Raw genomic sequence first — 27,983 nt, 5'->3', positions numbered from 1 at the left:
CCTGGGATGCTGGAAGCTGGGGTGAGGCTGAGCCCTTTGGGTTACCACATGAATTACACAGCTCCAGGAAGTCCCTTCTTTCCCTGGAACCAACAGGGTATGCCACATCTGGGTTAACAATTCTTTATTAGGAGTCAGGTTCCAAACAAGGTAGAAAGCAGCGGCAAGAGGAGTTCAGGCAGGGGGATGAAGAGGGGAACACCAAGCCTGGCTAGCTGGGCCACTGCCAGAGGTCAAATGGGAGACCTTGGATGGAAGGGATCTGGAGAAGGGGTGCTGGGGTCAGTCTACAGGAGAGGACACGGATCAGCGGATGGTGTATCGTACATAGGGGACCTCAACATCCTCGCCGCTCTCATCGTTACAGCACAATTCAAGCACCAATGCTCGCACGTGGCGACCAAGCTTTCGTTTCGACACACGGCTTACAATCTCGGTCATCCTGGGGACGAGGGAGCAGAGGGTCAGGGAGGCAAAAGGTAAGTGAGGAGGGGCAGGTAGCTGGGGGCAGTGAGCAGCAGTGGGACAGCTGCAAGTTGAGGCTCCCCACCACCCAACTCACGGCTGATCCAATCGTTCCTTGAGCTTGGCGGCTGGCATGAAAAAAGAGTAGAGCATTGACACGCCCTGGGACAGCATAGTGATCTCCAACTTATGTTCCGTCTGGAAGAGGGGGAGGACAGCAGTGTCACAGACAGGACAAGTCAGTCACCTGCACACTCCACCCCCAGGTGGGGTGAAGGTCAGAAAGGGCTCTCACCTTGAAGTAGTCGAGGAACTGTTTGAGGGTCATCTCCTCACCGTTAGGCTGCAAACCCTGTACCTCAAAGCGATCCCACAACGTCCACTCTTGGTTATAGTACTGTGGGGAAAGTAGCAGTCTATGGGATGGGGGCCACCAGGGCACCAAACCCCACCAGTCTCCCCCTCACTCATGCAGACATGCTAAGTCAGACTACAAGCCTCTTTTGTCCAAAATGTTCTTGTGGCTTTTGTCTGGCCTTGAGTAAGCAATGAAACTTTTATAATGGAGACAAGGCCTTACATCATGGAATCCTATTCTCTTCTGCTCATTTCCTATCACCTCATCCTCTCCCACATTTTGCTCTAATGACTTCTTCCTCAAACAGGCCAGGCACACTCCTACCTCAGTACCCTTGCACACACTGGTCCCTCTCTCTGGAATGCCTTTCTGGCAAGGTCTGGCCTGTCTTTCTCACCTCCTCCAAGTCTGGACTCACATGTCATCTTCTCCTTAAGGCCATTCCTGACTATCCCACATTTAAAATCCTAAATCCATCCCCTTTCCCCCTGGTATTCCCAAGTTCTCCTTATCTTGTTCTTTTTTGGAGGTTCCAAAATCGTTTACTGTATTACTCTATTTCAGGAATATAACCTTAGCACCTGTAAGAGTACCTAGCACACAGTAGGTGCTCAATAAATATTTGAGTGCATAAATGAATGAAGCAAGTAAAAGCACTGAGCATAGTAAGCACTCAATAAATGTTGGGTGCTACTATTGTGCACTTATTAATCATAATCTAATATTCAAATATCTTTTCTGAGGGCTTCCACAGTCAGAATCAGACACCTACTTAACACATAGAAGGTACTTAAAAAAAAACATGGTAAGTGAATAAATGAACAAGGGTGTACACGAAGAGGTATACATTGACAGAAACCCTCTCCTGGTGACAGGCTATGAAGCAAACTAGAGTCAGCTCTACAGACAAACATCCCACCCACAAACCTACTTCCTAATGTAGACCCTCACCTGGTGACGAGGTGCCGCTAGGGGCTCGGAGAAGCCAAAAAAGGGCAGGGCCAAGTTAAGGAAACCATTCTTGTAGGAGTCAAGCTGTCGGTGCCCCTGTACCACCTTGTACAGCTCTAAACACACAAGGCCAACCACGGCTGCTGTGGTTGTGGCAATGGCTGGGATGATCTTTCCTGCAATCAGCTTGCTCTGTGAGGCAGCAAAGGATCAAGGACGGTGGAAGTTAAGAGTAGAAGAGGCTGAATCTAAAGAAGGGATGAAATGTGGGCAAATCCAACCCGGGAGGGGGTGGAACGTTGGGTCTGGGTTTGCCTCACCTTGTGCCGGTCTGCAGGGGGAATGTCATAGTTCTCTGCCCGGAGGTTGGATGCGGCCACGATGAAATCCATATGGAAGTTGGTGTCATCATCCTTTTACGAGTGAGAGGTTAAGGGAGGAGGGCGGGGAGACAATAGGAGAGAATCAGAGGAAGAGGATTCCTGGCCTCAGGGGCCACAGGTATCCACTGCAATTACCTGCTGGGCTCTCAGATCACAAAGGCATGGCTGGGAACACCTATTCCTTCAGGGCTACGTAGCAGGCCCATGATCCAATCCCACAAAGGCCTAGGGCTGCCTCCCGATCCCCAGAAGCCTGTTCTGTCCAGCCCACCTATGCTTAGCCCATCCCCACTGCCTGCTGGGGCCCCCACCCAGCACCTTCTCAAAGTCAATAGGGTACATCTTGAACCCAGGGAGCTTTTCGGGACTGGGCAGCGTAGCCTTGAGCTCTTCCAGACGGCTGTCATCTGCAGGGAGAGAGGGACACCGTCAACACTTTAGATCGAAGGCCAGGGTCTGAGATAGAAACAAGTGGGGCAAAAGGTGTTTAGGGAGACAAAGGATTTGAAAAGGAAAGACATCCTGGGAGAGACAAGGGACAATGACAAGAAACAGTGCAGGACAACAGAGTACAAACCTGAAGAAGAATGGGTCGGGAGGGGTGCAGTGTGGAATATCAAGAGAGGTAAGAGAGGTATCTCTAGAAACTAAGGAACTAAAACAAAGACATTAGGAGAAAGTGGGGATGGACAGATAAGGATGGGAGAGCTATAATCTCAGGGAGAATGATGCAGAGAGGTGGGGAGACATGGAGGATACAGGGGAAAAGGGCAGGGGAAGATATACAGAGAGGAAGTCGGGAGAAGTATGCAGATGTGCTAAGATGGGAGGACAGAAGATACAAAAAAGTAGAGAATAGGGGCATATATAGAGGGTGAGATAGGTGAGAAGACACCCTATATATATACTCTATATATACCCTATATATATATATATATAGTATATATATATACAGTATATATACCCTATATATACTCTACATATAGTGTCTGCGTGTATACACACACACACAAAATGTTTATACACATTTTACATGTACCTTGTGTATGTTTTATATATACTTTATACATATACAAATACATGTGCATGTATATGAGGAAAAAGATGAAGGAAATATGGGTGAAATGCAGAAGTAGAAAAAATATACAGAGAGGAACATGAGGGGTAGATATTTGGGATGAAGATGGGAGACATGGGAGAAAATAAAAACAGCCACATTCATTCATCGTGTATGGCTGCTTTTGGGCTTCAACTGCAGAGATCATTAGCTGCAGACACTATATGGCCTAAGAGAGTCAACTGTTTGGCCCTTCACCCGATAGCATGAGCTGGGGGAGAGAGATGGGGAACTGGGGTGGAAATATGAAGAAGGGGATAAGGAAAACTATGTGGAGGGTAACATCACGGTGAAGACACATGGAGGAACATGGGGGTGAGAAGATGGGGGCAGATACCAAAGGAGCAAGACCACTGGTGGAAATCACACCCTCCAGATAAACAGATCAAGAAGGAAGTCTCAGGACAGGGTTGCACAGCAGTGCGAGGGGCAGAGAACCGGTGAGGAGGCTGCACTGGGCAGAGGACCAGTGGGGCAGTAACTCCTGGCAGAAGGGCCAAACATCCTCACCCACAGAGGCATTGGCGCTCTGCAGCTCCTGGTCAGAGACATGGATCTTGACTCCAGACTTGGGGGTGAACTCGGGGACCTGCACAGACTGTAGGAGCGTGGCCACAGCAGCTCGGTCCTGAGAGCCTGTCAGCCCGTAGGTCTGGGCGAACAGGTTGGCAGCAGCTATCACGTAGTCCAGATGGAGGGGCTGGGAGAAGGCAGGGCCCGGAAGGGTGAGCACGTCTGCCCTCACCTGGGGAGCCTCGGCCTCCTTCCCTCCCACCCCCTCTCCACCTGACCCTAGGAGACCCCAAGGAGGAGACTTACGTTGCTGACATCAAAGGTGAGTGGGTGTGGACAGCGTTTGGGCCCAGACCAGAACGGAGCTCCTGAGCTTGTGAGCTAAAGAAAGTGGAGAGATTTTTGAGGAGCAGGATCTAAAACTGGAGGCCTCTCCAGCAATCCTACCTTCTCACCTGGGCCTTGGGTGTGCCCTATTCACTAGCCCTGGCTGGGCATGCATGGCAGGGGATGGAGTCAATCATGAACAACCCAGACTATAAGGGTCCTGTGAATGGAAGTTCTGATGCCAGGGTGAACTAGGGGCAGTGCCAGTGAGTTCTCCTGGCACTCACTCTGTGCAAGACACAGCCACTTAACAAACTCTTATGAACTGCCAGGTACTGTACTGAGTTGATATTAACAAATACCAAGAAATCCTCACAAGAACTCTCATGAGGTAATTATTACCACCTCTACTGACAAGGAAACTGAAGTACAGAGAGAAGCTACATGACTTGCCCAAGTGCAAATGGTGCTGGGAGTTGAACCCCCACTGATTTCCTGAGCTCTTAACTCCAAGATTTCTCCTCTATGATCGCTACAGTCCTAGGAGGTGGATGAGTCAGCCCACCCCACAGGTAAGGGAAACAAAAATGAAAGTGTCTTGCTGGAAGGAAAGGGGATGGCAAAAATAGGTCAAGTTTAATCATTTTTCTGAGACTCCCCACACCTTGGGGCATGTGCCACAGCTGGACTAATCCCCAGGAGGAGCCAGAGAACTCACAGCAGGCTCCCGTTATGGAAAAAACGCATTCTGCCAAGTGGACCTGGCAAGTGGGCATTACCTGATCAGGAGGGAAGTTGTGTAGCAGCTGCCGGATGTTGTTAGAATACTGCGTGTGCCAGTGGTGGCAGGCCCAGGTCACACAATCAGCCCAGGTCTGTGGCCGCTGCAGCACAAGACTGCGCTGCACAGCCTCCAGCACTTCCAGGGGTTGGGTGCCTGCCAGTCGCAAGGTCCGCTCCACAAACTTGGGGTCTCTATCAGGAATTTGGGGGGGGTCAAAGGGGCAGGATTACACAGCAGCCTCAGGAGTGGGCTCCAGGGCAACCTCACTTTCTCCAGAGAAAGCAAATCCTGACCCCCAATGGAATGAGGCCCAAGCCTCATTCACAGATTCATTTGAGAAGTGTGCCTGTGCTGGGTGTCTCAGCAGTGAGGAAAGCAGCCAGGATGCCTTGACTGGCGGGCAGGGGGTGGGCTAAGGGGGCATTTGGTTACTTACGTGAGGTATTGGTTGACATTTTCAGCCGGCTGCTTGAAGAGGCCTTCAAACTCATCTCTAGCCCACTACAGACAGAACAAACAGATTACAGGGGGCAATGGTGGACAAAACGGACTCTGGAAGTGTTAGAAACACCATCAGTGAACAAATCAATGGGAAGAATATAGCTGCTCTGGGAGAAGGTAAGCCCCCCAAACTTCCCCACTCCTCAACCCCCTAATACCTCAATTGAAAAACCAATGAACTTGACCTGGACAGTGGTTACACTTATGAATGTGTGAAAAAAAAATTAAGATCTGTATACCTTACTTGAAATATGTCATGCCTCAGTAAAAAAAAAAAAAGTTATGTATATTTTAAAATTTAAAAATAAAAGAAAAAAGAAAATTCAGACCAAACCCAAAAACAATTTCTATACAGGCCCTGAAGATTCGGCAGCAAACTAGACAGAGGCTCTGCCCTCTGAGGCGGTTTGGAGGACACAGATGTGAGATCTAGGTTCAAATCCAGCTGTTACATAGTATCTAACTTTGTGACTTCAGGAATACACAGTAACACCTAACTCTGTGCTGGTCTTTCCCAAATAGGTACTGTAACAGTCCTAAGTACCTCAGGGGTTGCAAGTATGTATACATTTACAGCTTATTTAAAATGGCACCAGATACATAGTGAATGCTAAGTGCATTACAGCAACCCTGTAAGGTATACACCACTGCCAACTCCATTTCATGAGACAGAGAAGCCAAGTCCAAGGTCACTCAAGGCCTAGTGACACTGTGGCAGGTGCACAAATATAAACACACCCAGTGTGGAACTGGAGAGGTGAAAGGGAAAGTGATGGAGGAAACTTTTTTTTTCTCTCCCTATTTTGTTCCCATACCCCATACTTCAAGTAAACATTCTGAATGGTCTGCTTTCAAAGACTGCAGTAAAAATCATCTGATAGCACAATGATTATCCTCAGGTTCTAATTTGAGACCTAGGTGCTGGATAACCTAGATATTGTTCATTTTGTAAAAACCTCCAGGCAGATAATACGTGCACTGCTGTGTATTATACATGTATATGCATCATACCAACAAAATCATCCTGGAAAACCGGCTGTTAAACCCATCTGGAGCAACAGCAGGGGACACATGAATATGGACTGAGTGTTAGAGACAAATAAGTAACCAGGAGAGACAGTAAGAATTACCACTGATGTTGTTCAACATGAAGGTGGTATTTTGGCTAGATGCAGCAGTTCTCACCTGGGAGTGATTCTGTCCCCAGGGGACACCTAGCAATGTCTGAAGACATTTTTAGTTGTCACAAACAGAAGGGGCTGCCATTGGCATCTAGTGGAAAGAAGCCAGGAATTGTGCTAAACATCCTATGGTGCTTAGGATGCCCCCATGACAAAGAAATATTGGGCCCCAACTGTCACCAGTGCTGAGGCTGAGACCCTGTTGTTCTGTGGGAATATAGCCTCCCTTTGAAGAAGTATAGGGAGTGAAGCACTGTGATGTCCACAGTACACATGAATCTAAGAAATGTGGCAAAACATTAACAAATGTTAAATTTAAGAGTATTTGAGTGTTCCTCGTACTATTCTTTGTATTTTGTCTAAATGTTGAAAATTTTCCCAAAAGAGAGAAATAAATGGATCATTCTAGCAATATAGGCTGCAAAATATACAGTCCATGGAATTCTCCAGGCCAGAATACTGGAGTGGGTACCCTATCCCTTCTTCAGCGGATATTCTTGACCCAGGAATCGAACCAGGGTCTCCTGCATTGCAGGTGAATTCTTTACCAACTGATCTATCAGGGAAGCCCTAAATGTTGAATATTTTCCCAAGAAAGAGAGAGAAAGAAATGGATCATTCTAGCAATCTAGGCTACAAGATGGGAAGTAAAAGAGAAAGATTTAGAGAAAAAGCAGAGGGGCCGGTAGCCATGAGGCCAGGGTGCCTGCTCCCTGCTCTCTCCCACCAATGCTGATCACCTGCAGGGTATGCTCGATGGCATTGGGGAAGTTCTTCAGTGTGCAGATGGGGATGGACTTTTCAGGCGGGTCCTGGCTGGAGCTGTAAGATTCTGTTAGGAAGGGGATCACCACCTGCACATTGCCCTTGGTGCCCAGTGTGCCCGACTCCAGCAGTGGCTTACGGTAGTACACGCAGCGGCGGTCCATGTACATGCCTGGGGGTGGGGTCACAACATAACATGAGTGGCAAGATGGAACATTAGGAGGCAGGAAGACAAACACCTCCAAAATACACACACACACACACACACACACACACACACACACACATGCACACGCATACACGTAACTTGGCAACTTGGCCCCTGACCTCCTCACCCGCCTCCAAACTCACGGGCATCCACATTATCCAGGGCATTGGTTACACCATCCAGGTTTTGGAAGAAATCATCGTCATAGATGCGCTCAGTGTCAGGACCTACACGGTTCTGGTGGCTTGTCACTCGGATATGAGGATTCATCTGGCGCACAGCTGCAGCAGCTGTGTCAGACTTTAATTTCTAGAGGGGGTGAGAGTGGGAATGGGGGAACAAAACTCAATTATTCATGTGTGCAGCAAGAGAACCTCTACAGAGCTGTCCTCCTGAAGGCTGACATATTTAATGCTGCGAAGAACTAGGCCCTGAGTTCAGGAAGCTCCCTGGTTTGGCAGGAAACAGTTCATGACAGTACCACAGGGCTAGGGCAGGCACAGATATACCAGGGGTTTGGTGGAAAGGGAAGCAGTGGACAGGCATAGCCGTCTGTCCTTCTGCCTACCCAACATCCATTGTTCTTTCAGGTAATGGCACCTAGGCTGGGGAACATTCCCCCTAAACAAAACAATCTTAGCATACAGACAAGAAGTTCGAGTCAGGCCATATCCTTCCTCTGCTGAAAAGCCTCCCTTGCTTCTACCTCCACTGAAGGTAAGATGACTTGGTCCCCATTTCCTCCAGTTTATCTCCTACTCCCCTCCCACCTCAGGATCTTGGCCTGAGTGGTCGAGGAACTCTACTCCCTCACACCCTCCAAGTTGGCAGAGATGAGCCCTTCCTCAACCACATATCAAAACTGCAAACTGATCTTCCCGGTCTGCCCACTTCCCTCATCTTGCTGTTGCTCTTTCCTCTGCACAGCACTTACCAAGAACGCTGAGTATAAACTTCATTATTGTACTGTGATTATTCTTTACTCTCTGTCCCCACCCCACCAAATCTTTGTTTCCTTGGTATACTGCAAGTACCTACAACAGCACCTCCCTGGATAATTACTTGGTGAATAAATGAATGAACAAATGCCTGGCCAGGCAATGACCCTATTCCCCACAGAAGGCTGACGAGCTAGATTCCCGTATAGCCTAGCTTCTATCTGTGCAGAGAACAGTGAACCTAGCACAAGTGCTCTCCTAGGAAAGAGGTCTCCTGGCTAGATTGGGCCTTGGCTGCAGTCTGGAAACCTGGATTTCAAGAGTTCTTGCCATTCCCCACCTGGTAAAGGCTGTTCACTGTGCCTAGGCTGCTTATGCTCCCCTATGGTTTAGGCCAAACTCCTGCTCTCCTTCTAGGAGTCTGGAATTTGGGGATGTTCCCAGAAGAGGGTGCCTACATGACCAGCCCACAGGAAAACCCTTGGCTACTGGGTCTCTTATAAGCTTCGCTGATTGGCAACATTTCACATGTGCTGTGGCAACTCGACACTAGGGGAATTACACATGTCCTGTGCAACTCCACTGGGAGAGTGTCTTGGAAACTTGTGCCTGGTCTCCCCCAGACTTCACCCCATAAGCCAACTTCTCTTTACTGATTTTGTTAAGCATTCTTTCACTGGAAGAAATCATAGCCATGAGTATGATTATATGCTGAGTCCTGTGAATCCCCTTAGTGAATCACTGAACTTGGGACCCCCAACACACTGTCCCAACCAGCATTCATACGAGGTCAAGGAAAAAGGAAACAGGAGATGAAAAACGGTGGCTTCAATGGAAGGGTACTCAGTGTTCCTTGAACGAGTGACAGAAACTGAGGGTAAGCTGAAGGAAAGAAAAAGGCAGTAAGTAATGCCCCCTTTCCAGGAAGAATGGGAACAAAAGACAAGAGGAAAACAAGATGACAAAGTATCACCTCCACCCCCCACCACACTCACAGTGACATCCCAGGGCCGGAAGAGAAACTGTCTGTTCAAATTTGACTTCTCAATGGTGTCCATGTCTGTGACGACAATTTCGCCATCTTCTGCACAGCCCAGCCCAATCATGGCAAAGTTCTTGAGCAGTTCACAGCCAATGGCCCCTGCACCCACCTAGAAGACAACCAAGAAGAGACAGAGTGTCTGGGTCAGGGCGATGCAGGTCAGTGTGAAGTCACTTATCACTCTGTATTCTCACTACCCAGAAGACAGCAAGAGAGGGGTGTCTAGTGCCACATCCTTAAGTGCCAGGGCTGTGAAAATAACCTAGTCATCTGAGAGTGGAGGCAGAGATGGGGGAAACAGAAGGACATACCAGGCTTTCCCAAGATAAAAAAAAAATGGCAAGAGTCATGTGATACAGATACGAGAACCAAAAGACACTCCCTCAGGTAGCAAGAGACCCCATAACAGGTAGCCAGAAGCCAGGGGATATGAAGGAAGCAGGTGTCCCAGCAGATCACTCACCAGGAAGTACTTCTGCTTGCCCAACCTCTCCTGCAGGTCTGAGCCAAATACAGCCACCTGCCCATCATAACGGTTCTGGCGCTGAGGAATGCAAAGGGACAAAGGTCAGAGAGCAGCCTCACCAGAAATGCCCCCTATGTCACCTGCCCCAGGGCTCTACTCACATACCGGGAGGCACTTGTCCTCTGTGAGGGCTTCTTTGTCCTCAGGGAGACACTCAAGGGCATCAAAGTACAGCCACTGCATGATGGGCATAAACTTCCCAGAGCAAGCCTGGAGAATGGGCAGAAGAGGGGAAGTAGTCAGTGTTTACCTGGGGCCTCATGCAGATGGGACAAGTGATAGAGGCAGGGAGGCACCTGGCCTACCCCAACCCTGCCTTCTTCCACCTATGCTGACCTTCATGACCTCCTGGGCAGCAAGGCCACCAATGAAGGCATTTATGGGAGCCAGGTCCCCAGCAGCCACATATGCTAGCTTCCGGATGAGGTCCTCATCCAGGCTGTCCTGCTGCACTGCAGGCAGGGATCGAGTGTTCACAGCCTGGGCTATGGTCACCAGCTCTGCTGCATCCTCCTAGTGGGGCCAAAGGAACCAAGAGCATGCCTGTTAGGTCACTGTGTGGGGGGCGAGAGGTGTAGGCAGAGGGGCAGAGTGAGCCTGCAGTGCCAAGGTCATCTGCCTTGGCTTGGCTCCCCCACACCCACCTCATTGTGGGGCCGAGGGGACCGGCCATGCTGAGCACAGAACTGGTGCAGGGCCTGGAAGCCAATGTGTAGCTGGGCAGGGCGGGAATACTTGGCGAAGTCTGTCATCACAAAGTCAGGCTCTGCTAGGGAGGCTGGCAAGGATTTCTGTGGGAAGCGGGGCATCAGAATCAGAAGAGAAGAATTAAGAATCATGAGATGCCCAGCCCCAGCCCCAGGCCCCACATCCCCCACATCCCACTGCCCCTCACACTCACAAAGCTGATCTTCTTGGGTACTTTGACCTGGCTGACGATGCCTCCACGGATGTAGTCAGAGAAGTTGGAGGTGTCACAGATGCTAAAGGTGTAAGGACCTAGGGCAGACAGGGAAACTGTCAGGACACCCACTCTCCCTAAAAACTACAACCACCTACGAGATGAGGGAAAATCCATTCCTGACCCAGCTTGGACATCAGGAGTAATCTCCTCTCCATCCTGGGTTCTACTCGAAATTCAGAAACCATCTCCCCTCTACCCCAGATCCAGCGCCCATGGGACCCATCTCTAACCCCATGTCTACAATGGAAGACGTTCTCTGCTCCCTGTCTGAATCAGCTCAGACACAAGTGGATCCTCTGATCTTTGTTCAAACACCAGAGACCTCACCTCCCCTCAGTGCAGACATCAGGGGCCTTTTCTATGAACAACTCAAACACAAGACAGCACTTCTCCCCCACACCCTGCTGGGTAGACCTTAGGAGACTCTATCTGTGGTTCATCTCAGACACCCAGGATGTGTCTCCCCTCATGCAGAGCCCAGGGAAACACCTCCTATCTCCCCTGGTTCCCCCCTGGCCCTAGCTCACCCAGGACTTTGATTTCCATGGGCTGACTTCCATTGAGTTCAATCATGCCCTGTACTTCCGAAAAGGAGACGAAGTCGCCACTCTCAAAGCCATGTCGGGCCTCATCCAGACAAGTAACCACACCGGGGTTGTCCTGGTTGAAGGAGGAGTACCTCAAAGGCAGGCCCAGGGTACTGGGAGCAGACAGGAAGGCCTGTGACCACCCATCCGCCTGCCAGGACCCAAGACTGGCCTCCTCACCTTGGTGACCATAGAAACCATAGCACTGAGCGGCTGCTCCCCATTGGAATCAGTGAGGATCATTTCCTCTCCAAAATCACAGAAGAGCTGCCTGTAAAGGGAGGCAATAGGGCTGATGCTTGAGTTCCATGCGCACTGAAACTGCATGTGTCCTTCAAGATGCAGTGAGTATTTGCTGAGCAAATCCAGCCCATCACTGCTGGGAATCAGACTGCGCTCATGCTACATGGGGCAAGGTAAACACATAGCATCCAAAACCCAAGGGCCTAAGGGGGGTTGAGGGCAGTCAGAGCTTGGGGGTCTTTTCTTGGGCAAGGCAGGGGTCAGGATGGAAAAGGGCAGGGGCACTCACCCGAACAGGCCCCGGGTGTCTGCCACCACCAGCTTGATGCCACGGCTGTGACAGAACTCACCTACCCGCAGCTGGTCCTCCAGGGGGCTGTTGGTGAGGACCACCACCTGTGGAGAGATGGAAGCTCAGGCGAGGGCCCAGCACCAGGGTGAAGGGTAAAGGGAGCGATCAAGGAGGAAGGCTGGTAGGAGGGCTCATGGGGTCCTTAAGGCTTTGCTGGTTCAGCTCTCTATCACAAACAGAAAGTATCTACCATGTATCAGATTCAGCCCAAGCAAAACTCAATGAAAGAAAATGTGAATCCCTAGACTATGGCAGGCAAGGTAAAGAGGCAACTGGGAGGACAGAGTCTGGATAACAGCTGACTCCTTCATTTGCCAACACCCACTGCTGCCTATTTACAGCCCTGCCATGCCCTGGGAGACACAGAAGTAAAACTTTGTCCTCAGCCAAAGTCTGAGCTCACTCCTACCACACCCACTTGTTCCCAATTCTTAAAACACCTGCTCAGCCATGATCCTTGGGTCTCTACTCTCTGCCTGAATGCCTACCCATTCCCATGGCTACAGCAGGGTTCAGCAGCAGTGTCCTGGCTCGCAGGGACACCCTGGGGCAGAATTTCAGCTCCCACAACTCCTCTTTGTAGCCCAGAGTTTTTATTTAACCAACAACCAGCTGCTAGTCTATAGCCCTCACAAAACCTTTATCAAGTCAGCATTACTACCATTCCCATGTCTGCAGACAGACAAAGGCAGGAACAGGAGACTCCATGACCGGCCCGAGGTTATGCAAGTACAGTGAGAGACTCGTTCCAAGGCAGTTTGGCTCCAGTCTGTGCACATAACCACTATGCCTTCCCATCTGCTGGCTCACATATTCCTCCTAAAGAGGCAGGCCCAGGGTCTAAAGCCTGCTCACATTCCCTCGCTGCAGCCTTAGCGTGAAACCTGGCACACAGGCTAGTCCATTAAGTGTTTATAAAATGAATAAACCAGAGCTGGGCTCTGAGAGAACTGGGCAGGAGGCCGGGTGATGGCCCATGGTACCTGGAAGTCACTGAGAAAGTCCTCCACAAGGGGCCCAGTATAGGCGCTGACAGGTACGTAGCTGTTGAGCTCAGCAAGGCGGGGCTGGGAGACCTCAGCTCGGTTTTTTCCTATGTCTTCTTCCCGCAGGTAGAACTGCAAAGGGCAATGTAGGAACAAGTGAACTGGCTGTGTAGCCCAGAGGGCTGGGGCCTTGACAAAAAAGGGGGATAGGAAGAGGAACCTGGGAGGAGAGGTCGGCCCACTGGGCAGTGCCCTGGTCATGCAGGGTGACAGCCTTGACCCCACCGAGGATGATGTTCTTGGCAATCTCCACGCCCAGGCCCCGAAGGCCTGATACCAGTACACTGGAGGTCTGAAGCCGCTTCATTGCCTCATGGCCCAACACATACCTGCCAGGTTAGAGGGTGTCACAGGTCAGGGTCACGCCCTCCTGACCCTATCCACTCAAGAGCCCCCTCCCGCCTCACAGTCCAACTTCGGCCCCACTCACAGCTGCCGGGAGTAAAGGCCTTCATCTATGTCCGCGTCACTGCCATTTTTCGCCATTCCCTAGAAATGGAGGGGAAGACTAGGCTCAGGGAGATGTGCAGGAGGAGGGACGGGACAGACAGGATAGGGATACAGAAGACATTCCCACCCACCACCCCGCCTGCCAGTCTCTAGGAAGAACACACTCACGTTAGTTGGCACCGAGGGCACTTCAGACAATACGGAGTGGGCAGAGGAACAGTTAGAACCCGGCTTTGGATCAGGCCCGGACACGCGACGTTTCTTGGACAGCGGCGAGCTGGACATCTGGAGAGCATAAAAGAAATCAGAAGTGAGCCTGGGGCATGGGGGTGTTCCTGCTGGATAGTGATGACTGGAGGGGAGAAGGGAAGATGTAAGGGCTAATATCCCCATTTTACAGAAGAGGAGACAGGTACAGAGAGGTGAGGTGACTTGCCCAGGGTCACATAGCTGTCAGAGCTAAGATGTGAACCCAGGTGGTCTGGCTTGCAATCCATGCTGCTGACCACCAGGCCATTCACTTTTCTCCCCAGCCCAGCATAATGAGGGAGAGACTCCAATCCTGTGGGGGGGTAAGGAGTGACAAGAATGTACTTGTGGGGGAGTCAGAGGAAGGATGTAGTTTCAGGTCAGACCTTGCCACTCCTCAACAGATATCACTTAACCCTTATGGGCTTGGTTCCCTTGCCTGGAAAACACAGGTGAGAATACCACTTACCTACCCCATGGAGTTGTTGAAGTGATGAGATATAACACAGACCAGAGAGCCTGACATGGAGCAGGGAGGGAGGCAATAGCAAGGAGCCATTCTCCTCCCCCTTAATCCCAACGACAGGGGTCAGGGAAGGAAACATGACTTGGACATCCAAGGGGATTCACAGAAAAGAGTTTCAAAAAGTCCAACCCCCTCCCCACCACCTCCAGCTCCAGGAGGGGAAAACACCCAGAGCCAATAAAAGAAGTTGCAGAGAGAGAGAGAGGAGATACAAAGAAGCAGAGATAGAGAGGAAATACACAATTCCCAAGCCTTGTCCCTGTGTGGAGTCCTTTAAACATGTCAACAATGATAAATGAATATTTATTAGGAGTCCTCCCTGTGCCAGATATCAAACTAAGCACTTTATGAGCTATGCCTCACTTTGTCCTCAGGGCACTTCTGTGGGGTTTGGACTACTATCAGTAAGACTGTCCCCCGACTCACATTGGAAGAAAAAAATCCACTCAGGGACTTTGGAGACTTGACTGAGGTTCCCACAAAGAGAGTGGCCAAGCTGGAATCATACTAGGATCTGCTGACCCTGGAAACCTAGGCTGCCTCCCAACCTTATGTTGCTTCATGCACTCAATGGTCCTGACCCTGCAAGGCAGGGCTGAGTGTCCTTGCCAGACAAATGGAAAAACCTGAGCTCATGAGGACTAGGTCCCAGAGACAGAATAATGCAGCCTGCAAAAGTGAGATCTTGGAGCGAGGGGGTGACTAGACCCAGAGACTGGAGATGACAGGACTCTGAATCATTTCCCCTCACCCCAAGTGCACCTCTAAGCCTCTGTTCTCCTACCCTGAGCCTTTTCTGACACCCAATCACACCAAGTATCCCCACTGTACCTAAGAGGCCACCTTGGCACTTGTCACATGCTAGCGCTAAGCAAGATGACACGAACACCCTAACATCTACTAGGAGCTTACTGCCCATCAATCTCTGGGTAAGGGGCTTTGTCTAGTTCTAACAATGTTCACAAACCAAATAACCTTATACCTATGCCACAAATAAGAAAACAAGGGCTCAGAAAACTCCAGTCACTTGCCCAGCGTCATGCAGCTGGTGCTAGACTGTTTGCCAAATGCCTCCTGGGGGAACAGAGTCAGGACCCATCTTGGGGCACAGCCCACAGAGCTGACAGATGAGAGGTGAGGGAGGGGTACCCAGGAGGCAGGAGGCTGGCTACAGTCCAAGGCACCCCGCTGAACTGCTGGGAATGCCAAAAACCAACCTAGGTAGAAGAAGCTTGTTGAGTTAGTTGGGAGACCAAGGCAAATTCCATTTTCCATGACTGACTTCCTAAGACAGAGTAGGGAGATCATTTCCTTTGAGCCCCATTTTTTCTTCTGCAAAGCAGGGACAAATGGAAATACCCTCAAGGAGCTGCTAGGGAGGTTAAAAAAAATCAAAGTCTGTGGTCAGAACTCAGCGACTTAAGCTCCTCCCCAGACACCTCCAGAGAGGCCTCCATTACTTAGTTATCTCCTTGCCTTGCCACTGATTTGGTTGTTGAGCACACACCATCTCCCTGCACCTGAAATTAGAAATGGTCCAGGGCCAGAGAGATCTCTGCTATCTAGACTTGGACATCTGGATCCCTAGTGCTGGCAGTGAGGGTCTAAGCAGGTTTCAGCAGATGGTCTGAGAGCTGCAGAGATTGGGAACAGGCCAGTCTCAGGGCAAGCAGAAAGGGGTCTGGGGCAGAAACCCCACAGCAGATCTAAAGATCCTCCACCCCAAGTATAAAATCAATACCTTTTCTCTCTCAACACATACTCAGGCCCCAATTAGGACACATATACTACCAAATGTTCAGCAAATTGAACCAGGACTCAGAGAGCTTCAGAGCTTGTCTGAGATTTCCAAACTGCTGATTTTGAAGCCTGAGCATTCTCTACCACCCAAACCAGAGACGGTTTGAAGTAGGAGCCCTGGAGCAGGCTTGAGAGCAGGCAGCCACCGGGTCAAGTCATCAGCACGGGGAGAAGGCAGGGCACAGGATGCTGGGGCCTGTCAAGCCTCCTAAGAGGGATTAACTGAGAAATCCCTAGGAATATAAAAGAGAAGCATCAGGAAGTGGTTGCCTGAGCCTCTGGAGGGTCAGAGGGAGACAGGAAAGGGGATGTTAGAAATCCAGGGCGGGGGGTGGTGGTGTGGTGGACAGCCAGGGTGTGACTGGGCAAGGTTGTTAAGACTCAAATCCGGGTCTTTGGAAAAGGAGCTTTCAGGAAAGGGTGGGGAAATTGCACTGGAGGCCCCAGTGGCTACGCAAGGAATGGATGGGGGATTCTGGGGCGCAAGTAGGTTTCAGGAAGATGATGGGGTCTGGGGGCAGGGGTGCTCTCCATCAAGAGGATGCTGGGGCCCTGGGGGTCTACACTGGTGGCAGAGCAAAATCTTTGACCAAAACTAACAGGGACTTGCAGGGGAAAAGGTGTCTCTGACCTTGATGTCAGAGATCCAGGAGGGTGGATGCTGAGGCCCAGGGTGGGGTTGTGGAGGGATTTCTAATGGAGCACAAAGGCCTCGTGTTGATCTCTGATTGGTACATGCTAGGTACTGCAACTGCTCTGAGGAGTGGAAAGGGGAGGTTGAGCCCAGACAGTTCTGGCCCTAAAGATTTCAGTAAGCAGGGTTTCTCTGATCAATTATGTGGAAGCCCATGGTGGCTCTGAGCGTCGGTGCTGAGGAGAGGTTTTCTACTCTGATGGAGAACAACTGGACCTGTTGTGGGAAGAGACAACTGACCATGATGTTGGGGTCCTACAAAGCTGAAACCCTGAATGAAGATGCTGGGATCCTGGAAGGCTCTGAGGGCAGATTCTGAGGCCTGATGTAACGTTAAGTGATCTGTAAGAGAAGCTAGAACCCTGGTTGGCTTTTGAAGGCAGAGGTTAAGTGAAGGGTGGGATTTGAGAGGCAAGTCTCCGATGCAAGGGGCTAGGAGCCATTAGGGTCTGCAACGACAGAGGCTGGCAGAGAGATCTCTAATGGAGGATTATGTGCCCAAGCAATTCCTCCCTGGTGTCTGGTCCCCTGGGAAGCTCTGAGGGAAGATACTGGGGGTTAGGAGTGTCTGATGGGGGAGATGTTGAGGCCTGCAAAGGATAGTCTCTAAAGAGAATACTGGGACCACAAGAAAAAAAGAAGCATTCTCTTAAAGGAAGTCTTTAAGGACAGATTCTAGGAATGAAAGCAATCTCTAAAGGTGAATGCTGAAGTGGACCTCTGAATAGAAATGCTGGCCCAGAAAGGTTTCGGAGGGAAGATGCTAGAGCCAAGGTGGGTTGGGAGACCTCTGGGGTGTGGAGGAGTGATCTCTGACATGGAGGCCAAGCACAAATAGCCTTTTACAGGGTCTAGACTCCTTGAAAGCTCTTACGGCAGACTGTGTGTGTGCGTGCGTGTGCATGTGCGTGTGGAAGGTGGTTCTGAAGGAAAATGCTAGAGAAGGTTAAATGAAACCAAATGGACCCTCCCTGAGGTTTGGCCCCTCATGGAAGCTGCGAGGACAAATTCTGAGGAACGAAGAGTGAATGAAGAAAGATTCTGGGGGTAGGTCTTTAATGACATACACTGGTAGGAGGCTTTGACCAGGAATGTCGATTCCGTTTGTCTCCACTGCTGACCGAGGGAAGTTCCAATCTGCCATGCAAGACGCAGGACAGGGCCAAGTCCCTGATTAGGAATGCTCTAATAGCAGATTCTGGAGGTCTGAGCCTAAGGTCAGATTTTGGAGCCCAAGGGACTGGGCTGGTCCCAGATGGGGAATATCGGCCCCGCCCAAAATGTACCCCCCACTTCTCTTCAACGATCCCTCCGTCCGAGTCATCACCACCCGCCCTGACATTAGCTTGGCCCAACACCATCCAATCCCGAAACCCCTGCCCCGGCCAAGGCGCTGAGAAAGGTTGGTTACCAATGCCGGTTCCCCGGGTCGCGCCGCCGCCAACTCCTCTAGGAGCCGAAGCCAAGCCCGGCCACCACCCTCCTCCTCCTTCTCCTCCTCCTCCCCGCCGCCTGCGCCGCCTAGAATCACCGCCGCCGACTTCTCCTCCCCGGGTCGTAGTGGTTCTGCTCGTTCCTGCACCTCCTTCACCTCCGCTGCCGCCGACACAAGATGGCGGCCGCGGAGACCGAGGCCGGAACAAAACCTTGGGCCCCACCCCCCAGAAACCCGGATGTAGGCAGGCCGCGCCCATTAATGAATCATGTATGATGGTCCCCGTTTGTAACTTATTCGAAGGGGAATAGCACCATCTGGGGGTTACTCTGGCAGTAACTAGGCAAACAGGTAAAACGACATAGAGGGCACGCCCGTGAAACGTGAATAATGAATACATTGTTACAGCCAGGCTACCATGGAAACCCAGAAAGGCCACCAAAGACACACTTCCTGATGGTGAATTATGCATGAGGCCGGGTGGCTGGCTGACTAACACCCCGCAACCAGAAAGCCAATGTTAAAACATGGAAGCCACACCCCAATGCTCATGAATAATGAATAATCTTGCTGCAGCCTGGAAGCCAAGGAGATTGAGGCCACATCTCATGAATAATGCATAAGGTGGGCAAGGACAAAAGACACAGGGCCGCCCATTGCTGCATCTAATACCTTGTAAACAGGGAAATAGGGCTAACACAAGAAAACACTCTCACCTGGCTCATGAATAATGAATAGTGGTACTGCAGCAGCCCAACCAGGAAACTCAGAGAGGTCAAGAAAGGTCCCACCCAGTTACTCATGAATTATGCATGAGGCTGGATGGACAGAAATACTCCAGACAGCCCTGCCCAGCAAGTAAGGATTATGGTATTCCAGCCAAGGCAACATGGTCACCACTTCCTGTTCATGAATAATGAAAGATGCTGCAGAGCCGCAGGGGAAACCCAGGGGGGAAGTGGAGCTGCCTCCTCCCCACCGTTACTAACTGCACGTGAACCAGAGCTGCTTTGGTCCACCCAAATCCAGGTTTACTACCTGCGTTTGGCAGTTGCCTCAGTTTCTACAACCGCAGAATGGGGGTAGTAGTAGAACCCACCTACATCATACAGGCAAAATGTGTCACTATGAAAACCAGAGAGTATAAACTATGAAATGAGCTCAGAGCACTGCTGACACAGAGCACTGTTACATTTTTAAAGTATTATATATTAATGTAAAGGTAACATGTAAATATAATATTTTGTATTGATATAAAATTAGTTATGGGTGAGGGTATACCCAGACACCAGAGAAACCCCCAACTTGGGGCATTATCTAAAAAATAATGCCTTGAAACACCCTTCCAGATTTACACTGTAAAACAGAGAACTAAGGCCACCAATGTTTGTTAAATAGGTAGCACAGACTACCAGGTCACCTGAGATACAACTGTATACCAAAGCCCCAGGCACACGATAAACACCCACTACATTTCTATATAATAATAATAGATCACATTAACCAATCGCCTGCTATATGGTGGTTCCTTTGGTGAGTCCTTTCCATGTGTTGTGCCACTTGTGTCAGGAATGCAGAGCAGGGAATCAGTTACTTCTTGTCCTTCAGGTCTCAGGTCAAAGGAGACCTCCTGAGTTCTCAAATCCTCACAAAAATCACTTCCACCCATCGATGACTAGCTTTGTGACCTGGGACCAGACACTTCTCTGGGCCACTGTTTCCCCACCCATAAAATGAAAACAATAGTAACCTACCTTGTGATGAAGTTTAAATGAATAACCATGTAGAAAGGGCTCACTCAGAACAGTGCCTGGCCAGCTGGTGCTATATTATATGACTAACAGTAGTAGAAGTACCAGTGAATTGGGTGGGTGGGAGAGAGACATTATGGTATTTAAGACTACAGACTCTGGAACTAGACTAACTGGATTTGAATCCTGGCTCAGCCACTCACTAAATGTGAGTAACCTTAGGCAAATTACTTAGCCTCCTGGTATCCCAGTTTCCTCATCTATAAAGTGGGACGATAACAACCTACCTCCCAGGGTTGCTGTGGGGATTAAATGGTCTAATCAAGCTGCTAAATGAGTGCAAACTAACCTGATCACCATTATGCTCAGACTCATTTTTTCAAGTTCACAGATCTGCCAAAGATCACACAGCTGGCAAGGATCGATGTGACTTGAATCTAGAGTCTTTGTTGATAATCTGGGATTATCGGGCAGCAAAGAATGAACAATGCGCGAGGCCTCATCCCTTCAGGAGACGCAAAACTTAAATCCTGAAACCTCTAAGGAAAAGCTAACAGCGGATCGTGCCGATGAAGCCCTAAAAGCTACGCCCCTCATGAATTATGCACAATACCCCTAGACAAGCCACAGAAAACTCGGGTCGCTACTCACCTTTTCACGCTTTATCAGTGTGATCTAAATTTGCCCGGCAGACAGCAAGGCGCCCCTTTCAGCACGCCCCTTAAGCACAATGAACCGCCCCCTTGTGAATAATTCACAAGCTGATACTTTCAACGAACCAGGTGCGAAAAGGGCCAAAATGGTCTTCCTCAACAGCCTATCTCCTCAAGCATAGCGAATAAAGCCATGGTAAAGGAAAGCCGGTGACACTCTGTCCCCTCAGAAAGAGTCTAGCACGCTAGGCTCCAGCGTCCCTTCTACAGCCTGGGCTGGGGGCTCCTCTTCCTAAAACAACATGTGGGCCCCAATGTGTCCGGTCTCTCAGCCTTTAATACCCAAGCGCGGTGAGACATCATAATAGAAGCTGAGGTCACAAAGGCCATTAGATACCTCCACATGCCACGTCGGTCCCGCCTGTTCCCACCGTCACCAGGACCCTTCCTGAATCAAGCCCTCCCCAAATTCCACCTCGAGTTCAGGAACCTCAAACTTTGCCTCTCCCCTTGGGAATCACACCGAATCCTACCCCATGGACAAGAGTATTCACACACGAATCCTAAGGGTCGCCCCAAACATCCCCCTAAACCCAGTCTCTAAGGGGTATAAACCCTGCCTCCGAGGGACGCTCGGAAAACAGACTTCAAAGTCCCACCCCAGAGTCCCTAACGCCACTTGCGTCCCCTCAAAAACGGCCACCTCTAAATGTCGCACAGGGCTCAGAGCTCCCAAATATGCCCCTTTGAGGATCCCCGAAATTGAGCCCCCTCCTTCGAATGTTCTTCAGGGGACTGGGGGGACCGTGATCCAGCTCACCCCCTGTGCCGGGCGGAAGCCTCGCCTTCCTGCTGGAGATGAGCCGAAGCCACGGGGCAACGGAAGAGCAAATCACCTCAGTCGTAGAAGAGCCAGAGTTTGCGCGGAGCTCGGAAGCGCGGGGCCTTGGAGGGCCCCCGGTTTGGGACGTACCACAGATGCTAAGCTAGAGGGGAGCCCTCCCCTGCTCCTGCGCTCTTGGAGCCGGTGTCAGACCCAGACACCCCTATGAGTTGTGGTACTTCCCGAACGCGCGAGGCATGCTGGGGGTCGTAGTCCAATTGGGCCGGTGCCTGGTGCACGTGGTGGGCAGGAGCGCCCAGAGTACTGGAAAATGTGAACCTGGGCTGTGGAATTCTGGGAGCTGTACTCTGGGGGGTGGGGTGGGTAGGAAAAGGGATCAGAACATGGGAGTAACTCCAGATGGAAAGGCACATTCATCCTACAGATGGAAAAACTGAGGCTCAGGTGACCAAAGGAGTTCATTCATTTGACATTTATAGAGCTCAAGTTGTGGGCCAGGTGCTAGGGATCTTCCTTGCCCTCAGGGAGCTGACAGGCTAGAGAGACAGCCCATAAATGTAACAATTATATCTAATAAATGTGTCAATATTTGTAAATGTTACATAGTTTACATAACATGATAACTAGTATCAATATGTAAATAATTTACATCTGTAGGGAATTCCCTGGCAGTTAGGACTCTGTACTCTCACTGCTCAAGGCTCAGGTCAATCACTGGTAGGTCAACTAGGATCCCACAAGGGAGCAGTGCTGCCAAAAAAAACACACAACAAACTACATATATAACAAATATATCAGATACATTGTGTACAGTCTATATTCATATGTGAATATACAATTAAATAGATATGTAAATATGTGTTGTGTATATGTGATTACTGCTACGGAGAAAAATAGGACAAGGTAAGGGGACATCAGGCTTCCCAGGTGTCGCTAGGGGTTAAGAACCCGCCTGCCAATGCAGGTAGACATAAGAGACGCAGGTTTGATCCCTGGGTCTAGAAGATCCCCTGGAGTAGGAAATGGCAACCCACTCCAGTATTCTTGCCTGGAGAATTCCATGGGCAGAGGAGCCTGGTGGGCTACAGTCCATGGGTCCTCAAAGAACCTGACACGGCTTAAGTGACTTAGCATGCATAAGGGGAAATCTGTGGGGGAAGGCTGCATTTTTATAGTCTGGTTATAGAAGGCCCTCCTGAGAAGGTGTTGCTCCAGCCAAGATATTTAACACAAAATGCCTTTATCACCTTATCCCAAATTCTGTATCACATATCCTGTCCTCAAATCCTCCAAATTTGCTCATCTGATAAAGATCTATTGAGTGCCTACTAAGTGCAGGGGTCCGGGAACACAGCAAAGAGACTCAGTTCAATTCAGTTCAGTCACACAGTCATGTCTGATTCTTTGTGACCCCATGGACTACAGCATGCCAGCCTTCCCTGTCCTTCTCCATCTCCCAGGGCTTTTCAAATTCATATTCATTGAGTTGGTGGTGCCATCCAACCATCTTGTCCTCTGTCATCCCCTTCTCCTTCTGCCTTCAATCTTTCCCAGCATCAAGGTCTTTTCCAGTGAGTCAGTTTTTCGCATCAGGTGGCCAAAGTATTGGAGCTTCAGCTTTAGCATCAGTCCTTCCAATGAATATTCAGGACTGATTTCCTTTAGGATTGACTGGTTTGCTCTCCTACTCCCCTTGCAATGGTCAAGAGAACTCTTCCATCACATCTTTTCCTTCTGATTTATCATTTGCCTCTCTCTGAGAGATCTTCCCTGATACCCTATGTAGAGTAGTCAAGGAATAATTCTCTGAGGAGGTGGCCTGTGAAAAGTGAGGAAGCAAACCATGTATATTTAACATGGGGGGAAGCATCAGATAGAGGGAATGTCAGGTGCAAAGCATTGAGGTTGGAAGTTCTTGAAGTGTGTGTAGCTGGTGAGGAGTGAGGAAGGGAGAGCACTGGGAGATGAGATCCAAGGCCATGTCAAGCAAAGCCTTGTAAGTCAGGCTGTGTGTTTAGTTAGGTTTTTATTCTAAGTCCTGTGGGGAGCCATAAAAGGATTCCATGTAGGGAAGTCACATTATATAAATTATATTTTAGAATAAACAATCTGGCTGCTCTGTGTGGAAGGAGAAAAAACTGTTGGGGGTGTGGGCAGAGAGAGGAAGCAGAAAAGCCAGCAGGAAAGCTACTGCTAGAGTCCAGGAAGAGATGAGAGAGTGTCAGGCCAAGGGGGTTGTGGGTGTGGGGAATCGGTTTTTCAATTGATTTTGAAGGTAAAGACACCAGGGTTTGCTGAGAAATCAGATACAGGGCATGAAAACTAGAGAGGAGCCCTGGCTGACCCCTGGGTTTTTAGCCTTAGCTGCTGGAAGGATGGTGTTGTCCTTAACTGTCAGGGGAAATACTACATTAGGAGCAGGCATGGGGCAAAATCAGGAGTTGGTTTTCAAATGTGTTATATTTTCTGAATAACCAACAAATCATAGAAGAAATCAAAAAAGAAATCAAAATATGCATAGAAATGAATGAAAATGAAAACGCAACAACCCAAAACCTATGGGACACTGTAAAAGCAGTGCTAAGGGGAAGGTTCATGGCATTACAGGCTTACCTCAAGAAACTGTGGAAAATTCTTAAAGAACGGGAATACCAGACCACCTTACCTGCTTCCTGAGAAATCGGTATGCAGGTCAAGAAGCAACAGTTAGAACTGGACATGGGACAATGGACTGGTTTAAAATTGGGAAAGTAGTACGACAGGGCTGTATATTGTCACCCTGTTTATTTAACTTATATGCAGGGTACATCATGCGAAGTGCCGGCCTGGGTGAAGCACAAGCTGGAATCAAGATCACCAGGAGAAATATCAATAACCTTAGATATGCAGATGACACCACCCTCATGGCAGAAAATGAAGAAGAACTAATGAGCCTCTTGATGAAAGTGAAAGAGGAAAGTGAAAAAGCTGGCTTAAAACTCAACACTCAAAAAATAAAGATCATGGCATCCAGTCCCATCACCTCATGGCAAACAGATGGAGAAACAGTGACAAATTTTATTTTCTTGGGCACCAAAATCACTATAGACGGTGACTGCAGTCATGAAATTAAAAGACACTTGCTCCTTGGGAGAAAAGCTGTGAGAAACCTAGACAGCATATTAAAAAATAGAGACATTATTTTATGGACAAAGGTCCATATAGTCAAAGCTATGGTTTTTCCAGTAGTCACGTATGGATGTGAGAGTTGGGCCATAAAGTAAGCTGAGCGCTGAGGAACTGATGCTTTTGAACTGTGGTGTTGTAGAAGACTCTTGAGCATCCCTTGGACTTCAAGGAGATTAAGCCAGTCAATCCTAAAGGAAATCAGTCCTGAATATTCATTGGAAGGACTGATGCTGAAGCGGAAACTCCAATATTTTGGCCACCTGAGGTGAAGAAATGACTCGTTGGAAAAGACCCTGATGCTGGGAAAGTTTGAAGGCGGGAGAAGGGGCCGACAGAGGATGAGATGGTTGGATAGCATCACCGACTGGATGGACATGAATTTGAGCAAGCTCCGGGAGTTGGTGACGGACAGGGAAGCCTGGTGTGCTGCAGTCCGTGGAGTCGCCGAGTTGGACAGCACTGAGCGACTGAACTGGATGTTCACTTTTTCCCCTTCATTAAGATGGTATCTGTCAAGTTTCTCTGCTGTAGAGATACTATTTTCCACCTTGAAACTTTGGATCTATGTAAATATCCTGTCTACGTCAAAGTATAACCACTGGCTTTAGCACCCAGAGGTCTAATCACATTAGCCAAACATCATTACTGTACCAATTATTAGTTGACATTCTACTGTAAAGGAGATATTTCTCTTCTCCCTGTATTTATCTTTACTTTCTGTAAGTATGGATTTATGGATTCTTGAACTGTATCAAATGCTATTTCTGTGGTTGTTGTTTACTTTTAGTCTGTTTATGTAGTGATATATATATATATATATATATATATATATATATATATATATATATATTCTCTATTGTTGACCCAATTTTGCATTCCTGAGATAAAGTATTTGATTAAAACATATTTGCTAAATATACTATTGGATTCATTTAGCTAAGATTTTATTAAGGATTTTTACATCTACAGGTATAAGTGGCTTGAAATGTTTTTTTGTATTATCTCATCTGTTTTGGGGATCAAGATGACACCAGTCTCATAAAATAGCTTTCGTTCTTTTCTCTTATATCTAGAACAACTTTGTATGAGATAGCGATTAACTGCTCCTTGGGAGTTTGGTAGATTGCACCTATAAAAAACCATCTGGGTTCTTTTTTGTCCAGGGGAGGGAAGATTTCAACTACCATTTCAACTTCTTTACTACTTTGCTCTATTCAAGTAATCTGTTTCTTCATGGAACAGTTTTGGCATTTTATATCCCTCTATGAATGTATTTTCAGATACACTTTCTCTGTTGCATCTGTAGTGAATTCCCCACTCTGGTTTGTATTTTGTATTTGGTTTGTTTGCTTCTGGTTTGTATTTTGTATTTGGTTTGTTTGCTTCTTTTTTGTTTGTTTTGTTTGCTTCTTTCTTAATTGATCAGTCTTGCCAGAGAGAGGTCTGCTTTTCCTCTTAATTTTTGTTTCAAAGATTCCACTCTTGATTTTATTAACCTGTTGTTTCCCTCCCTACTTCATCTATTTCTGCTCTTCTATTATTTCCTTTCCTGTTGCTGAGGTTTGATCTGGGGGTCTTTTTCCAACTTCTTGTATAATTTATATGACAAAATGCCCAGATTTTAATTATTTAAGAAAATAAACACAAATGTAAGCTGTTTTACTAATTGCTTTATAACCACAAACTAGTACAGAGAATGCCCTGTACAAACCACAATAAAAGTTCAAAGATGGAGGTGTTCCCTTAGGCAAGGCTGAAGACTTCAGTCTCTGGTATTTGGAATTTAGGCTGCAGTCCTTGTTTTTGGATGGACCACTGGATGTGTGGCACAGTCCATGCTTTTAACCAGATTTGAACAGGAGAATGGCCACTTGGCCCAGGTAGAAGTAGATGAAGTGTTTGGTTTCATGCGTCACATAACTACCAAAGTTCCTCCTCACGATGCAGTGCCAGGTGGGGTTGTACTTGTCAAACTCCTTCTTGATATGGGCCACAGTGTCCTTCTCTATATTATACTTCTCCAATGGCTGAGTAGCACACTCCACCAAGTCCTGCTGTATCTCCTCTGACATATCTGCATTCTTGATTACAGCCTTTTGGTCACACATGGTTACCAAGGAGCAGGGGCTGGCCGACTGCAACGGTCTCCTGCAGGAGGGGCTGGCGAAGCTCACACCCGTGTAGAGAAATGGTCGCTACTGAAGCCGTGGCGCATCTCCCAGATTTTAATTATACAGCTTATTGAATGTATACATAGTTATCCACCCATGTGACCAGCACCCCAGTCAAAATACAGAACATTTCATTTTTCTAGAAAGCTGCTTTGCAACCCTTTCCAGTAAATCCAGAAAATCTCTATCACCACAAATATGCTGATTGAGAACTTGATATAAACAGAACAGTAAACAATGTACTTCTTTAATGTCTTTATTCACTCAACATTTGTAGTTCATTTGTGTTGATTTTTGTATCAGTGATTTTGTTAATTTTTATTGCCAGATTGTATTCTATGAATATACCAGTTTATCCATTTTCCTCTTGCTGGATGTTTGAGTTGTTCCCATTTTGTGGTTATTCTGAACACAGCTGCTGTGAATACATGTAACAAGTCCTTCTGTTGACATGTTTACATTTATTTGGAATAAACATCTAAGAATGGAATTTCTTGTTCACAGGGTAACCTTATGTGTACCTTAGTATGAAACAGCCATATTTCCAGAGCAGCTGTACCACTGACTATTGCCAGCCATGTATGAGGCTTCCTCAACATGGGATTCCTGGGAGTTACACTCTGGGGAAATGCAACAGGGAAGGGAACATGGGGGTGTCTCCAGATTGAAAGCCACCCTTTCAGGTGGCCTCTTTCTGTTCCTATTTCCTCTTCCTTTCCCACTGGGTCAACACCATCCCCCCCTGCCTCCCAGATCAGCACCATCCCACTTCTAGGGGGCCCCATGTTGCTCACCTGTCCCTGCCACTGGTGCAGGGTGATGTCTCAATGCAGACTATTAAGTGGGGGAGGGGCTTTGAGTCAATTGCTCTTCCTACACCACCTCCCTTCCTGTCTCGCAAGCTTGTATGTTTTGGGGAGGGGCGGTTCCTGGCCCTGTTGCACAGCCCAGCCCCCTAAAGCCCAGCTTTGTGTTCTGCTGCACTCAGACC

At 48.6% G+C, this 27,983-nt stretch overlaps 2 protein-coding genes across 3 annotated transcripts; both read right to left on the bottom strand.

Moving 5' to 3' along the window:
- Nucleotides 1–107: 107 nt before the first annotated feature.
- Nucleotides 108–21,781, bottom strand: UBA1 (ubiquitin like modifier activating enzyme 1). 2 transcript variants are annotated; one of them, XM_043896148.1, is made up of 26 exons: nucleotides 21,630–21,781; nucleotides 13,870–13,986; nucleotides 13,682–13,740; nucleotides 13,412–13,580; nucleotides 13,189–13,323; nucleotides 12,143–12,249; nucleotides 11,791–11,881; nucleotides 11,551–11,683; nucleotides 10,961–11,058; nucleotides 10,704–10,850; nucleotides 10,396–10,572; nucleotides 10,165–10,269; nucleotides 9,997–10,077; nucleotides 9,487–9,642; nucleotides 7,697–7,862; nucleotides 7,321–7,517; nucleotides 5,335–5,399; nucleotides 4,894–5,089; nucleotides 4,094–4,168; nucleotides 3,785–3,974; nucleotides 2,476–2,564; nucleotides 2,095–2,187; nucleotides 1,775–1,966; nucleotides 761–862; nucleotides 563–663; nucleotides 108–442 (listed from the first exon to the last, which is right to left on the bottom strand). In XM_043896148.1, the coding sequence occupies exons 2-26, from the start codon at nucleotides 13,984–13,986 to the stop codon at nucleotides 307–309; spliced, it is 3,177 nt and encodes a 1,058-aa protein (XP_043752083.1). In that variant the 5' UTR covers nucleotides 21,630–21,781; the 3' UTR covers nucleotides 108–306. The 2 variants fall into 2 exon arrangements, with proteins under 2 accessions (XP_043752083.1, XP_043752082.1); XM_043896147.1 differs by lacking the exon at nucleotides 21,630–21,781 and adding an exon at nucleotides 18,382–18,595.
- LOC122689575 (dynein light chain 1, cytoplasmic-like) lies at nucleotides 4,865–27,983 on the bottom strand. Its single transcript, XM_043896149.1, has 3 exons — nucleotides 26,652–27,983; nucleotides 8,168–8,174; nucleotides 4,865–4,875 (listed from the first exon to the last, which is right to left on the bottom strand). The coding sequence occupies exon 1, from the start codon at nucleotides 26,927–26,929 to the stop codon at nucleotides 26,663–26,665; it is 267 nt and encodes an 88-aa protein (XP_043752084.1). The 5' UTR covers nucleotides 26,930–27,983; the 3' UTR covers nucleotides 4,865–4,875; nucleotides 8,168–8,174; nucleotides 26,652–26,662.

The sequence above is a fragment of the Cervus elaphus genome, chromosome X, assembly GCF_910594005.1.
Source record: "Cervus elaphus chromosome X, mCerEla1.1, whole genome shotgun sequence".
NCBI lineage: Eukaryota > Metazoa > Chordata > Mammalia > Artiodactyla > Cervidae > Cervus > Cervus elaphus.
This window is presented reverse-complemented; position numbering and strand designations above follow the sequence as displayed.